The 13713-nt window shown below is 34.3% G+C and overlaps 1 protein-coding gene across 1 annotated transcript in view; it reads right to left on the bottom strand.

Annotated features, from left to right (window-relative positions):
• Positions 1-10037, bottom strand: part of LOC145307554 (uncharacterized) — a 30323-nt gene extending 20286 nt beyond the window's left edge. The window contains exons 1-4 of the mRNA XM_080150010.1: positions 9931-10037; positions 8709-8733; positions 8040-8119; positions 5779-5834 (exon numbers count right to left, since the gene is read on the bottom strand). Of these exons, the coding sequence (XP_080006136.1) occupies positions 5779-5834; positions 8040-8119; positions 8709-8733; positions 9931-10037 (268 nt within the window). The remainder of the gene's footprint in view (positions 1-5778; positions 5835-8039; positions 8120-8708; positions 8734-9930) is intronic.
• Between the last annotated feature and the right edge of the window lie 3676 nt (positions 10038-13713).

The raw sequence follows: 13713 nt of genomic DNA, 5'->3' as shown, positions 1-13713 counted from the left end.
CCCCACTCCATCTCGGCCTCTGTTACAGATAGAGACGTAAAACTTTTTTCAGGTGGTTCATGTGTATTTTAGAGAAAATTACTTTTTCTAGTCATAGCGGTCAGACCGCTCCTTATCTGCTTTTTAGCGTCCAGCCACTAAATATTAAAACTGCTGTAGAGCAGCCAATTTTAAAGCTAAGAAAACCAAATTTTACGACAAACTAATATTTTTTATAACAAAAAAAATACCTTTTCTGACCATCGCCGAAATACAACAAATAACGGAAACTGCCAATTTTGGCGGTAAAATGGCGGTTGGCGGCGCTAGATAATATTTTTATCTGTTTATAGTTACAACTTATTAAGATATTATTTTCAGTTTTAAAATAATTGGCGCTTCCAGCACCAAAACCAGCAAAAACAGGCAGTTAAACTTCTGTACCCCTACCTAACCCCCTAACAGACCCCCCCCTCTATCTTGGCTTCTGTTACAGATAGAGACGTAAAACTTTTTTCTGGTGGTTCATTTGTATTTTTAGAGAAAATTACTTTTTCTAGTCATAACGATCAGACCGCTCCTTATCCACTTTTTAGCAGCCAGCTGCGGCCAACCGTTTTACTGCCAAAATTGGCGGTTTCCGTTATTTGTCGTTTTGTGGAGATGGTCAGAAAAAATATTTTTTTTATAGGAAAAATAATAGATCGTCATAAAATTTGGTTTTCCTAGCTTTAAAATTGGCCAGTCTACAGCTTTTTTTAATATTTAGCAGCTGGCAACTAAAAAGCGGATAAGGAGCGGTCTGATTGCTATGACAAGAAAAAGTAATTTTCTCTATAAATACACATGAACCACCAGAAATAAGTTTTACGTCTCTATCTGTAACAGAAGCGGAGATAGAGGGGGGGGTCTGTTAGGTGGTTAAGTAGGGGTACAGAAGTTTAACTGCCTGTTTTTGCCGGTTTGGGTGCTGGAAGCGCAAATTTTTTTAAACTGAGAATAATATCTTAATAAGTTTTAACTATAAACAGATAAAAATATCATTTAGCGCCGCCAACCGCCGTTTTACCGCCAAAATTGGCAGTTTCTGTTATTTGTTGTTTTTTGGCGATGATCAGAAAACGTATTTTTTTGTTATAAAAAATAATAGTTTGTAATAAAATTTGGTTTTCTTAGCTTTAAAATTGGCTGCTCTACAGCTGTTTAAATATTTAGCAGCTGGCTGCTAAAAAGCAGATAAGGAGTGGTCTGACTGCTATGACTAGTAAAAGTAATGTTCTCTAAAAATACACATGAACCACCAGAAAAAAGTTTTATGTCTCTATCTGTAACAGGAGCCGAGATAGAGGGGGGGTCTGTTAGGGGGTGTAGTAGGGGTACAGAAGTTTAACTGCCTGTTTTTGCCGGTTTTGGTGCTGGAAGCGCCAATTTTTTTTTAACTGAGAATAATATCTTAATAAGTTGTAACTATAAACAGTGAAAAAAGGGACAAAAAAAGATATTTTTTAGGCCTTTTCAAAGGGCAGTTTTGAAATCCCGTTATTTCATAAAAAAAAAATAAAATGCTTAGAGAATGGCTTGGAAGGTGAATTTAGGTGTTCTGCATATTTTAACTTAAACACATAAGGCCTAAGTTATGATATCCCAAAAATCTTTTGTCAAAGTCTACTCTACACCTAGTGATGGCGATTTCATTTTTCACAGGTATAAAATGCATGATTTTAGAAAACTGACTGGCGCTAGGTGTAGAGTAGACTTTGACAAAAGATTTTTTGGATATAATATCTTTGGCCTTATGTGTTTAAATTGAAATATGCAGAAGAGCTTAAAACCTGCACATTACTGAGATATTGTTAAAACCGCCGTTCTACCGTTATCTGTTGATATTTTACATGCCTGGCGCTAGGTCGCCAGTAGAGATAAAGAGCTGAAATTTTGTACATGTATTTCTAGGCCCCTAAAGTAACTTTTTAGGTTAGCAGAAGAATGAAATTCGAGAAAGGGTATTTTCATGAAAAGATCTAATGTATATTATTTTAAACATATCTATCTATCTATATGTATGATGTATCTATCTATCCTATCTATCTCTTTCTCTATCTATCTATCTAACTATCTAACTATCTAACTATCTATCTATCTATATATCTATCTATCTATCTATATATCCATCTATCGAAATATTTATCTATGTATCCATCTATCTATTTATCATTTATATCAATCTATGATATGTTCCTTTTAATAAAATACATATATCAATTTAAACATATATATATATCTATCTATATATATATGTGTATGTGTGGGAGGAGGGGGGGGGGGTGTTGAAGATATTCATCACCACCCGTCGTCTATCTATCTATCTATCTATCTATCTATCTATCTATCCTATATATCTATCTATATATTCAATTATGTATCTATCCATCTATCATCAATGGGAATGTACATCAATTTATAGGCAATTGTCTTATCCCTTTAGATCCCTGATATATTTGTTATTGTAATTGGGGAGGGGGGGCCCGTGGGGGATATTTAAGATTTAATAAAACTTTGGGTACCAATGTAATAAAAGTTGAGGTGCCAATATGATAAAACTTTTGGTACTAATTTATAGGCATTTTTCTTATCCCTTTAGATCCCTGATATATATGTGTGTGGGGCTGTCTGTCTGTCTGTCTATCTATCTATCTATCTATCTAATTTTCTATCTTTCTATCTTTTTATCTATTTATCTATCTATCTATCTATCTTTAACTATTCTATATCTTAATGTATGATATGTTCCTTTAAAAATGAAATATATCATTTTAAACATATCTATCTATCTATCTATCTATCTATCTATCTATCTATCTATATCTATGTGTTGGGGGGGAGGGGGGAGGGGGGTGTTGAAGATATTTATCACCACCCGTCGAGAACAATTATAAAATTTAATCAGGGCCTGTCAACAATTCAAACTGTGGGGTCTCGCAGGGATCTAAAGGGATAAGACAATGGCCGATAAATTGATGTATATCCCCCAATGATATAGGTACCCAAAGTTTTATTACATTGGTACCCAAAGTTTAATTACATTAGTACCCAAAGTTTTATTACATTGGTACCCAAAGTTTTATTACACTGGTACCCAAGGTTTTATAATAACGTTTTCTTAGCCGTTGGTTTAACAACTTTGGGGACTTTTATAAAATTTTATTGCAGGGATCTAAAGGGATAAGACAATGGCCGATAAATTGATGTACATCCCCAATGATGAGTTCCTTATTTTATGGATGGTCTTAGGCTACATACTAATATACCTTATAGGAATAGGAATCAGGGAGGGAGGGGACATTGGACTGTATATTACACTGGTACCCAAAGTTTCATATCTACGTCACCCAATTCGTTAGCGTAAAAACTTTGGGTACTTTTATTGAATTTTGATTGGATTGCTCATTAAGTTGACTGTCCCGAACTTCAGCAGTTTTTCAACAAAATTCTGAAACTCTACAAGTATTAATGTTCGTTTGTCCTACCATTTCAGGACTTCGCCTTGTTTCTACTTGATCTACAGTGATCTAAAGGGATAAGACAATGGCCGATAAATTGATGTACATTCTCACGGATGATACACAAAATTACCCAACCTGTAAATTACAAGTATTGGTTAAAACGTTTGAACACTAAAAATTAATGAAAAGTCCCCAAAAAGTTATTAAGCCAACGAATAAGAAAACGTTATTATAAAACTTTGGGGACTAGTGAAATAAACAACCCAATATCCCCTCTCTCCCAAACTCATATTTCTTTAAATGTTCTATTAATTGAGCTCCCCTTTTTATAGATGTTGTCATCCTTGTTTTTTTCATTCTTGTTTTCCAAAACTTCTTTAATTTCGTGAATTTTCAATAAAAATTTTGGAACATTTTTTAACGCGAGACTTTTTACAAAGCGAAGCTCTCTATAATTAGGGTTGGTCCGTCCGTCCGTAACTAATAGCTTTTAATCGTTAATAAAGGTATGTTATAATTGTCCTATCGATTTCAAACTTGGCATAATGATTCCTTTAATAGTTAGGCATGATTTAGAAAGCGTAGCAACTACATAATCATAAATCGCAGAGTGTCCGTATGTCCTTTGAAAACATGTTAATTTTCATGTTTGTGTATGTGTGCCTGTGTGTGTGTGTGCATTTGTGCGTTTGTTTGACATTTAAGAATCATACACATACACACACACACATAAAAATAATATAAATGATTTTCTCGTATTCATTCGATTCCGGTGGATAAGAAACGGTTCTCATCCATACGAAAAAATTATGTCTAGCCTCGTAATTCAGACAATTTTCTACTGGTGTAAAAATGTACAATCGTAAGATTAAAACCAATTTCGAATTGTATATACGCGGAAATCTGTTTATAAACACAAAGCGATAAATAACTATTCCAGTATGGCTTCAAAACCAATTAATATATGCTGGATTAGAATCGGTTCACTCTCAGCCATACTGAAAAATCATGTATATCATTGTATTACAGACAATTTTCCATAGTTTGAATAGCAATTTGGGGCTAATAAAACTGGGTTCAATATATTATTTTTCATTTAAATATCCGCGGAAAGCTGTCTATAATACAAATGCAATAAATATATATTATCATCTGTTGAATATAAATACCGTGCAGCCGTTCCCCTGATCTTAATAAGCCACCTGAGCATCATTAATAATTTATTCACGGGTTGGGGGGTTAATCCGATGTATATCCGCTGGATTAGAACCGGTTCTCAGCCATACTATCCGCATTATATCCGGCGGAAAGATGTCTATAAGCCACCTGAGCATCATTAATAATTTATTCATGGGGAATCTTCTCCCCCCCCCTCCCACATAAAAATAATACGTTCATAAAAAGCCGCGAACTTTTTTTTATAATAAATTTTTTTACATTAGGGTTGGTTTGTTTTATGCTTAAATTAATCCGTTATAATTGTCATATTAAATTAAACCAATGTGTCTGTATGTATGTCTGTCTGTATGTCTGTCTGTATGACTGTCTGTATGTCTGTCTGTATGTCTGTATGTTTGTCTGGCTTTCTGTCTATCTGTATGTCAATATGTCTATATCTTTGTCTGGTTTTATATCAAACTGTATGTCTGTCTGTGTGTCTGTCTATATGTCTATCTGTCTGTATGTCTGTCTGTCAATCTGTCTGTCTATCTGTCCGTCTATCTGTCTGTCTATATGTCTATCTATCTGTCTGACTGTCAATCTGTCTGTCTATCTGTATGTCTGTATGTTATTCTATATGTCTATATTTATGTATGTATGTCTATCTGTCTCTTTGTCTGTTTTCACAAGGTTAAAGAGTTGCTATGCTGTTAATTGCTAAAAAAAGATTTTATTGGCTGTTTAGTATTCATACCAAATGAAATGGCAAAAAATTACACATTAATGAATAATAATAAGATACAAATTGTTACGCAATCTATCTATCTATCTATCTATCTATTTATCTATTTATATATCTATCTATCTATCTATCTATCTATCTATCTATCTATCTACGGGATTCCGAAAGTTCTTGGCTTGAAGAATGTTTTAATCCACTTAATATCCGCTGGGTTAGAACCGGTTCTCAGCCATACAATCCGCATAATCTCCGCGGAAAAGCTGTCTATAACCCTATTAAAACCGACCTGACTTTTATCGTATTATAGACAGCTTTCCGCGGATATTATGCGGATAGTATGGCTGAGAACCGGTTCTTATCCAGCGGATATTAATCGGTTTCGCAACTACCAACCTGACTGGGTATATGAGTTATTGAAAAAGGTTTCGCCCTCCATGGCTTTGGTTGTTCTGAAAAAATAAAAGAATCATTTGATTAAATTAAAACCAGTGATCTAAAGGGATAAGACAATGGCCGATAAATTCCCCAATAATTAATCACAAAATTATACCTTTTGTAGATTACAATTAGTGGTTGAAACGTTTGGACACTCAACTTAATAACCCAACCAATTAAAATTTATTAAAATTTGTTAAGCCAACGTTATTAAAAAAAACTTTGGGTACTAGTGTAATAAACCGCCCAATGTCTCTGATTAAAACTCGGGATAAAATTTAGAAAAATAAAAGAATTATCTGATTAAAATAAATTTCTGCTTTTATACATTTTAGGGGGGGGGGGGCATTAAACGTTTCTTATTCGTTGGCCTTGAATTTTAATTTAGTCTGTGTATTGGCCTATCATTGGTCATTTGTATTGTATTATTTTTTTTAATATCTTCCCCCCCTCCCTCCCACATAAGAAACACAATTTTCTCGGTTACTATTTAAAATAGATTTTTGAATTATTGGATACCAATAATTCTAATTACAATTTATATTCCTAGGTCCACTACCTTCTTAAAAATCTCTGAATCATATATTAACTTAACGTGGTGGGGGTTTGAATACGACCCCCTATTCTTTTTTATTCTAGTTTCAAAAAGTAAAAGATACCCTCCCCAAAAATAGATATAAACCTTCCTAGGGCATATGCGAGAATAATTTTAAAGGAGAACTATATCGGCTGAGTGGTTAGCTACAGATCTAAAGGGATAAGACAATTGTTAATAAATTGATATACATCCCCAGTGATGATACACAAAATTAACCCTTCTGTAGATTAAAAGTATTGGTTGAAACGTTTGGACACTCAACTTAATGAATCAACCAATTAAAGTTCACAAAAGTTGTTAAGCCAACGAATTAGAAAACGTTATTATAAAACTATGGGGACTAGTGTAATAAACAGCCCATTGTCCCCTATCTCTCTCTCTCTCTCTCTCTCTCTCTCTCTCTCTCTCTCTCTCTCTCTCTCTCTCTCTCTCTCTCAGGGTTAGCGACAGACACACAAACGCCGATCCTATTTTTTAAAATTACCTGGACGGTACGGACGATAGTTAAAGAGTAGCTACGGAAGCTTTTTATAGAGGACAATGACGAAATACTGGCCTACCATCGGTCAATTAAAATATATACTGGTCAGCTTTTGGTAATTTAGTCTGTGTATTGGCCTATCATTAGGCATTTGTATTGTGTGATGTCATTTTTTTAAAGACACCTTAAAAGGCTTATCAAAATTCAGGGTTCCAAAGGGATGAGACATTTTTATCAATGATTTTTTTCTTTAAATTTTTGTTTTCGCTAGGAGATTTAAAAAAACAACATTTAAATATAAAATAAACATTGAAAGCCTTATTTTCATGGAACCCTCAATGGCCGATAAATTGATGTACATTGTACATCCCCCAATGATGATACACAAAATTACCCCTTCTGTAGATTACAAATAGCGTGATAAGTCCAATGTCCGATCCATCACTGGCAAATTATAGTGAACAATGAACTTTTGATAAATTTTGATTCATTGAGTGTTCAAAGGTTTCAACCACACTGATTTTAATCAACAGAAGGGTTAATTTTGTGTATTATGATTTATTGATGATTTACACCAATTTATCGACCATTGTCCTATCACTTTAGATCACTTATAATGAACTAGCGGCTTCGCCCCTAGCCTCTAGGGGCTTTGTCCCAAGAGGTATAATTACCTACCCAGCTGAAAAAAATGCGATTGGATGGCAAATTTTCGCAAAATTCGAAGAAAAAAATAGATGTTTTTTTTGTTGTTTTTTTTGGGAGGGTGGTGGGGGTGTCCCACCCCCCAAGAAAATAGCCTAAAACCACCACAGGACCAGTAGGTATATTCCCTGAAGAGTAGAATCCGATCAGTTCATTGGTTACTGAGATCTTAAGCTTCAGACAGACAGACAGACAGACAGACAGACGGACAGACAGACAGACAGACAGACAGACAGACAGACAGACAGACAGACAGACAGACAGACGGACAGACGGACAGACGGACAGACGGACAGACAAACAGACAGACAGACAGACAGACGTACAGACAGACGGACAGACAGGCGGACAGACGGACAGACAGACAGACAGACAGACAGACAGACAGACCGACCGACAGAGATATGACAATTGACAATGAAAATAATGAAATACCTGTCCACATGGGTCCCGCCGCGCATAGGATGGAAGTTTGCCCGCAAGGTTGAAAAATCTTCTTTAGATAAATTCTCGGCCTTCAATAAATATTCTTATAATAAAGTAACACGATGTCTGTCTGTTTGTCTGTCTGTTTGTCTGTCTGTTTGTCTGTCTGTTTGTCTGTCTGTTTGTCTGTCTGTTTGTCTGTCTGTTTGTCTGTCTGTTTGTCTGTCTGTTTGTCTGTCTGTTTGTCTGTCTGTTTGTCTGTCTGTTTGTCTGTCTGTTTGTCTGTCTGTTTGAATGTATATTTTTCTTTCTGTTTGTACTGAATGATCTCGCTAACCGCTGAACCGATATGGTTCTCCTTTGATGGGTGACTTCTCATATGTCCTGGAAAGGTTTATAACTATTTTGGGGGAGAGTACCATCACCCTCCCAAGAGAAATCACCGTTAGAAAAATTTTTGGTACAAATTAATTTGAAAATATATTAATTTAGGTACTTATTATTTTGGGTACTAATTTTTTGGGGTACATATCATTTTGGGGTACTTATTAATGCGATAAAAGTGAACCAAAATGAACACATTATAGACAGCTTTCCGCGGATAATATGCGGATAGTATGGCGGATAACCGGTTTTAATCCAGCGGATATTAATCGGATTTAAAAGTGTGGAGCTTACCTTACTGTTGAGAATTGAATCTATGCTGAAATGTGGCTTTTGAATTGGGGTAGTTTCAGGGTCCCTAAATTTGATAGGTAGATAGATAGATAGATAGATAGATATATAGATAGATAGATAGATAGATAGATAGATAGATAGATAGATAGATAGATAGATAGATAGATAGATAGATAGATAGATAGATAGATAGATGTGAAGGAACCGAAGATGCGGGTTTCGTCATATTTTCACAGTAGCTTTTCTCCTATTTCTAGGCCCTGTGGGGCAATCACCTAACCTAACCTAAAATAACCTTTTAAAAGCTATTGTGAAAATACGACGAAACCCACAAATTCGTTGCCTTCCCATGACCCCTAGATTTTATAGTTATTTAACACCTTGTATTATAGACAGCTTTTCCACGGATATTAGAATAAAAAATTAAGATTTAAACCAGTTTTGTTACCCAGGACCTTCTTTCCCTCTGGGCTAAGAAAACTGGTTTCATCTAGTAATTATTTATTCTAATATCCAATGAAAGCTAACAGAAATTTATTAAGACACTTCAAGATGGCGCAAATACATGTAAAATAACATTTTTAAAACAAAAAATAAAATCTTTAATATCTTTTCTCGTATTCATTCGAATCCGGTGGATAGGAACCGGTTCTCATCCATACGAAAAAACTATGTCTAGCATCGTATTATATCCAGTTTTCTACGAATATAGAAATGTACAATCATAAGATTGAAACCAGTTTTTTCAGCCCGTGCCTTCGGCACCTCGGGGCTAAAAAAACTGGTTTTAATATTATAATTGTACTTTCTATATCCGCGGAAAGCCGTTTATAATACGATGCGAGAAATAACTATTCTCAAAGACTGAATTTTAGCAATAGGTCTGACGGTTTTTCAAAGTAGATAAGTTCTATCAAATGGCAAATGTTTGAAAATATCCAATATCGTAGCTTTGTTTAGTGCCCTAGGAAAATGGGGATACAGGTCACTGCTTTTGGCCTACCTATTCTATTGACGTCAGAAAATTCCTTATACCCCATGTCTTTTCTAGGGGTTTCTTTTCCCCTTCCCTTTCTCTTTCCCTCTACTATGATGTCAATAGAATATGTAGGCCAAAAGCGGTGACATCTATTCCCATTTGCCTAGGGCACTAAACACATATACATGCATATTGTTTCAATAATATTTGAGGGGGAGGGGGGGGGGGGTATAATCTTCTTACCTGTCCTCCACCTCAGCTTTGAACTTTTTCCAGTTACCCTCTCCCCAGGTATTATCTCCATCCTGTTGGTCCTGGTCTGTCCAGCTTCTGGTCCAACAACACAACATTTATAGTACCCAAACTAATTGCGATTGCCCATTTGTGTGTCTGTTAAGAAACTCTTTTACAGTTACAGTACCCAAACTTGTATATTAGTACCAAAACTTGTCTATCTGAACCAAAACTTGTATATTAGTACCCAAACTTGTCTGTCTGTACCCAAATTTGTCTAATAGTACCCAAACTTGTCTAATAGTATCCAAACTTGTCTAATATTACCCAAACTTGTCTAATAGCACCCAAACTTGTCTAATAGCACCCAAACTTGTCTGTCTGTACCCAAACTTGTCTAATAGTACCCAAACTTGTCTAATAGTACCCAAACTTGTCTAATAGTACCCAAACTTGTCTAATAGTACCCAAACTTGTCTAATAGTACCCAAACTTGTCTAATAGTACCCAAACTTGTCTAATAGTACCCAAACTTGTCTGTCTGTACCCAAACTTGTCTAATAGTACCCAAACTTGTCTAATAGTACCCAAACTTGTCTAATAGTACCCTAACTTGTCTAATATTACCCAAACTTGTCTAATATTACCCAAACTTGTCTAATAGTACCCAAACTTGTCTAATAGTATCCAAACTTGTCTAATATTACCCAAACTTGTCTAATAGTATCCAAACTTGTCTAATATTACCCAAACTTGTCTAATAGTACCCAAACTTGTCTAATAGTATCCAAACTTGTCTAATATTACCCAAACTTGTCTAATAGTATCCAAACTTGTCTAATATTACCCAAACTTGTCTAATAGTACCCAAACTTGTCTAATAGTATCCAAACTTGTCTAATATTACCCAAACTTGTTTAATAGTACCCAAACTTGTCTAATAGTATCCAAACTTGTCTAATATTACCCAAACTTGTCTAATAGTACCCAAACTTGTCTAATAGTATCCAAACTTGTCTAATATTACCCAAACTTGTTTAATAGTACCCAAACTTGTCTAATAGTATCCAAACTTGTCTAATATTACCCAAACTTGTCTAATATTACCCAAACTTGTCTAATAGTATCCAAACTTGTCTAATATTACCCAAACTTGTCTAATAGTACCCAAACTTGTCTAATAGTATCCAAACTTGTCTAATATTACCCAAACTTGTCTAATATTACCCAAACTTGTCTAATATTACCCAAACTTGTCTAATAGTATCCAAACTTGTCTAATATTACCCAAACTTGTCTAATATTACCCAAACTTGTCTAATAGTATCCAAACTTGTCTAATATTACCCAAACTTGTCTAATATTACCCAAACTTGTCTAATATTACCCAAACTTGTCTAATAGTATCCAAACTTGTCTAATATTACCCAAACTTGTCTAATAGTACCCAAACTTGTCTAATAGTATCCAAACTTGTCTAATATTACCCAAACTTGTCTAATATTACCCAAACTTGTCTAATATTACCCAAACTTGTCTAATAGTATCCAAACTTGTCTAATATTACCCAAACTTGTCTAATATTACCCAAACTTGTCTAATAGTATCCAAACTTGTCTAATATTACCCAAACTTGTCTAATATTACCCAAACTTGTCTAATATTACCCAAACTTGTCTAATAGTATCCAAACTTGTCTAATATTACCCAAACTTGTCTAATAGTACCCAAACTTGTCTAATAGTATCCAAACTTGTCTAATATTACCCAAACTTGTCTAATATTACCCAAACTTGTCTAATATTACCCAAACTTGTCTAATAGTATCCAAACTTGTCTAATATTACCCAAACTTGTCTAATATTACCCAAACTTGTCTAATAGTATCCAAACTTGTCTAATATTACCCAAACTTGTCTAATAGTACCCAAACTTGTCTAATAGTATCCAAACTTGTATGCTTGTACCCAAACTAATTGCAATTTTCTCGGGTACTATTTAAGTTGGATGTTTAAAATTTCATACTCATATCTGTCTTTATAGATAGATAGATAGATAGATAGATAGATAGATAGATAGATAGATAGATAGATAGATGCCTCACCCCCCCCTTGGTCATTACAAAAAATGTTGTTGTTCCTTTTAAAATTTTGGTTTGTCGTGTTTTCAAGGGCGTTACGCTCCCCGGGAGCCCCGAGGGGGGGTCTGCCCCCGCCAACCCCCAGGAGGGGTTTTTCCCCGCCCCTCCACTCAATACTATCTTGGTATTTATACATTTTCAAATCTTAAAAAAAACAAGTATGAATATTCAGAGAGAAAGAGGGGACAATGGGTAATAAATTGATTTACATCCCAGATGATGACACACAAAATTACCCCTTCTGTAGATTAAAATTCGCGGTTGAAATGTTTGAACACTCGAACTCATAAACCAATCAAAATTCAGTACAAGACCCCAAAGTTGTTGAGCCAGTGAATAAAAAACTTTAAAAACTTTGGGGACTAGTTTAATTAAACAGCCCAATGTCCCCTCTCTCTCTCTCTGATATATTAACAGGGAAAAAATGCTGCGATTATCACTTTATCAGAGTAAATAGACTACAATCTTTATTTATCATAACGTATAATAGACAGTTTTCCGTGGATACAAATTTAAAAATTTGGGTATCAATTCCTGTTTTATTGGTCCTTAGAAACCGAAGGCCCTGGCCAATTAAATAAATTGGAATTAAATAGAAAAAATATATGGCTCAGAATTTAAACAATTTAAAATGAACTGTAATACGTAAATTAAAATATAAAATGAATAAAATTTAAACAAGGATGACAGCATCCATAAGTAGCAAGAGAGAGGGGATAATAGGCGGTTTATAACACTAGTCCCCAAAGTTTTATAATAACGTTTTCTTATTCGTTGGCTTAACAACTTTGGGAATTTTAGTGAATTTTGATTGGTTGATTTATGGAGTTGAGTGTTCAAACGTTTCAACCACTAATTGTAATCTACTGATAATTTTGTGTAATATTATTAGGCCATTGTCTTATTGCTTTAGATCTTCTTAAATTATGACACTCTACAAGTGTTAATGTTCTACCGTTTGATTTCAGAGCTTCGCTTTTATGGATGTTGTCATCCTTGTTTATATAGCATATTAAATATTTTTGTACAAAAAAAATCTTTTAAAATATTTTGAAAAATCCGCACAGCTAAATATTTTTAAAAACTCTTCTCGTATTCATTCGAAACCGATTAATATCCGGTGGATTTGAACCGGTCCTCAATCATACAAAAATCTATGTCTAGTTTAATATTATATCCAGTTTTCAACGAATATTAAAATGTACAATACAATATAAAATTAAAACCATTTTTTAGCCCGTGCCTTCGGCATTAATCTAGTTTTAATTTTTAATATACATTTTAATATCCGCGGAAAGCTGTTTATAAGACGATGCGAGAAATAACTATTCCAGTATGGCTTCAAAATCTATTACTATCCGCGCTGGTTGTTAGCCATACTGAAAAATCATGTATAGCATCGCATAAGAAAATTTTTATTTGCATATATAATAAAATTAAAATGCTAAAATGATTTTAATATCCGCGGAAAGCTGTCTATAATACGATTCGATAAATAACTATTATGAAACTTTTTAAGTTAAAGATAAATAAATCTAAAGTGAATATTGGTTTAACGTTTTTGGCCCAATCAAATTTTTTTCTTCATATATCCTTATATAAAAGTAGCAGGATGTTTGTCTGTCTGTCTGTGTGTAACGAAGGATCTCTCA

Source organism: Acartia tonsa, chromosome 15, assembly GCF_053477335.1.
Source record: "Acartia tonsa isolate MP-2025a chromosome 15, ASM5347733v1, whole genome shotgun sequence".
Taxonomy (NCBI): domain Eukaryota; kingdom Metazoa; phylum Arthropoda; class Copepoda; order Calanoida; family Acartiidae; genus Acartia; species Acartia tonsa.
This window is presented reverse-complemented; position numbering and strand designations above follow the sequence as displayed.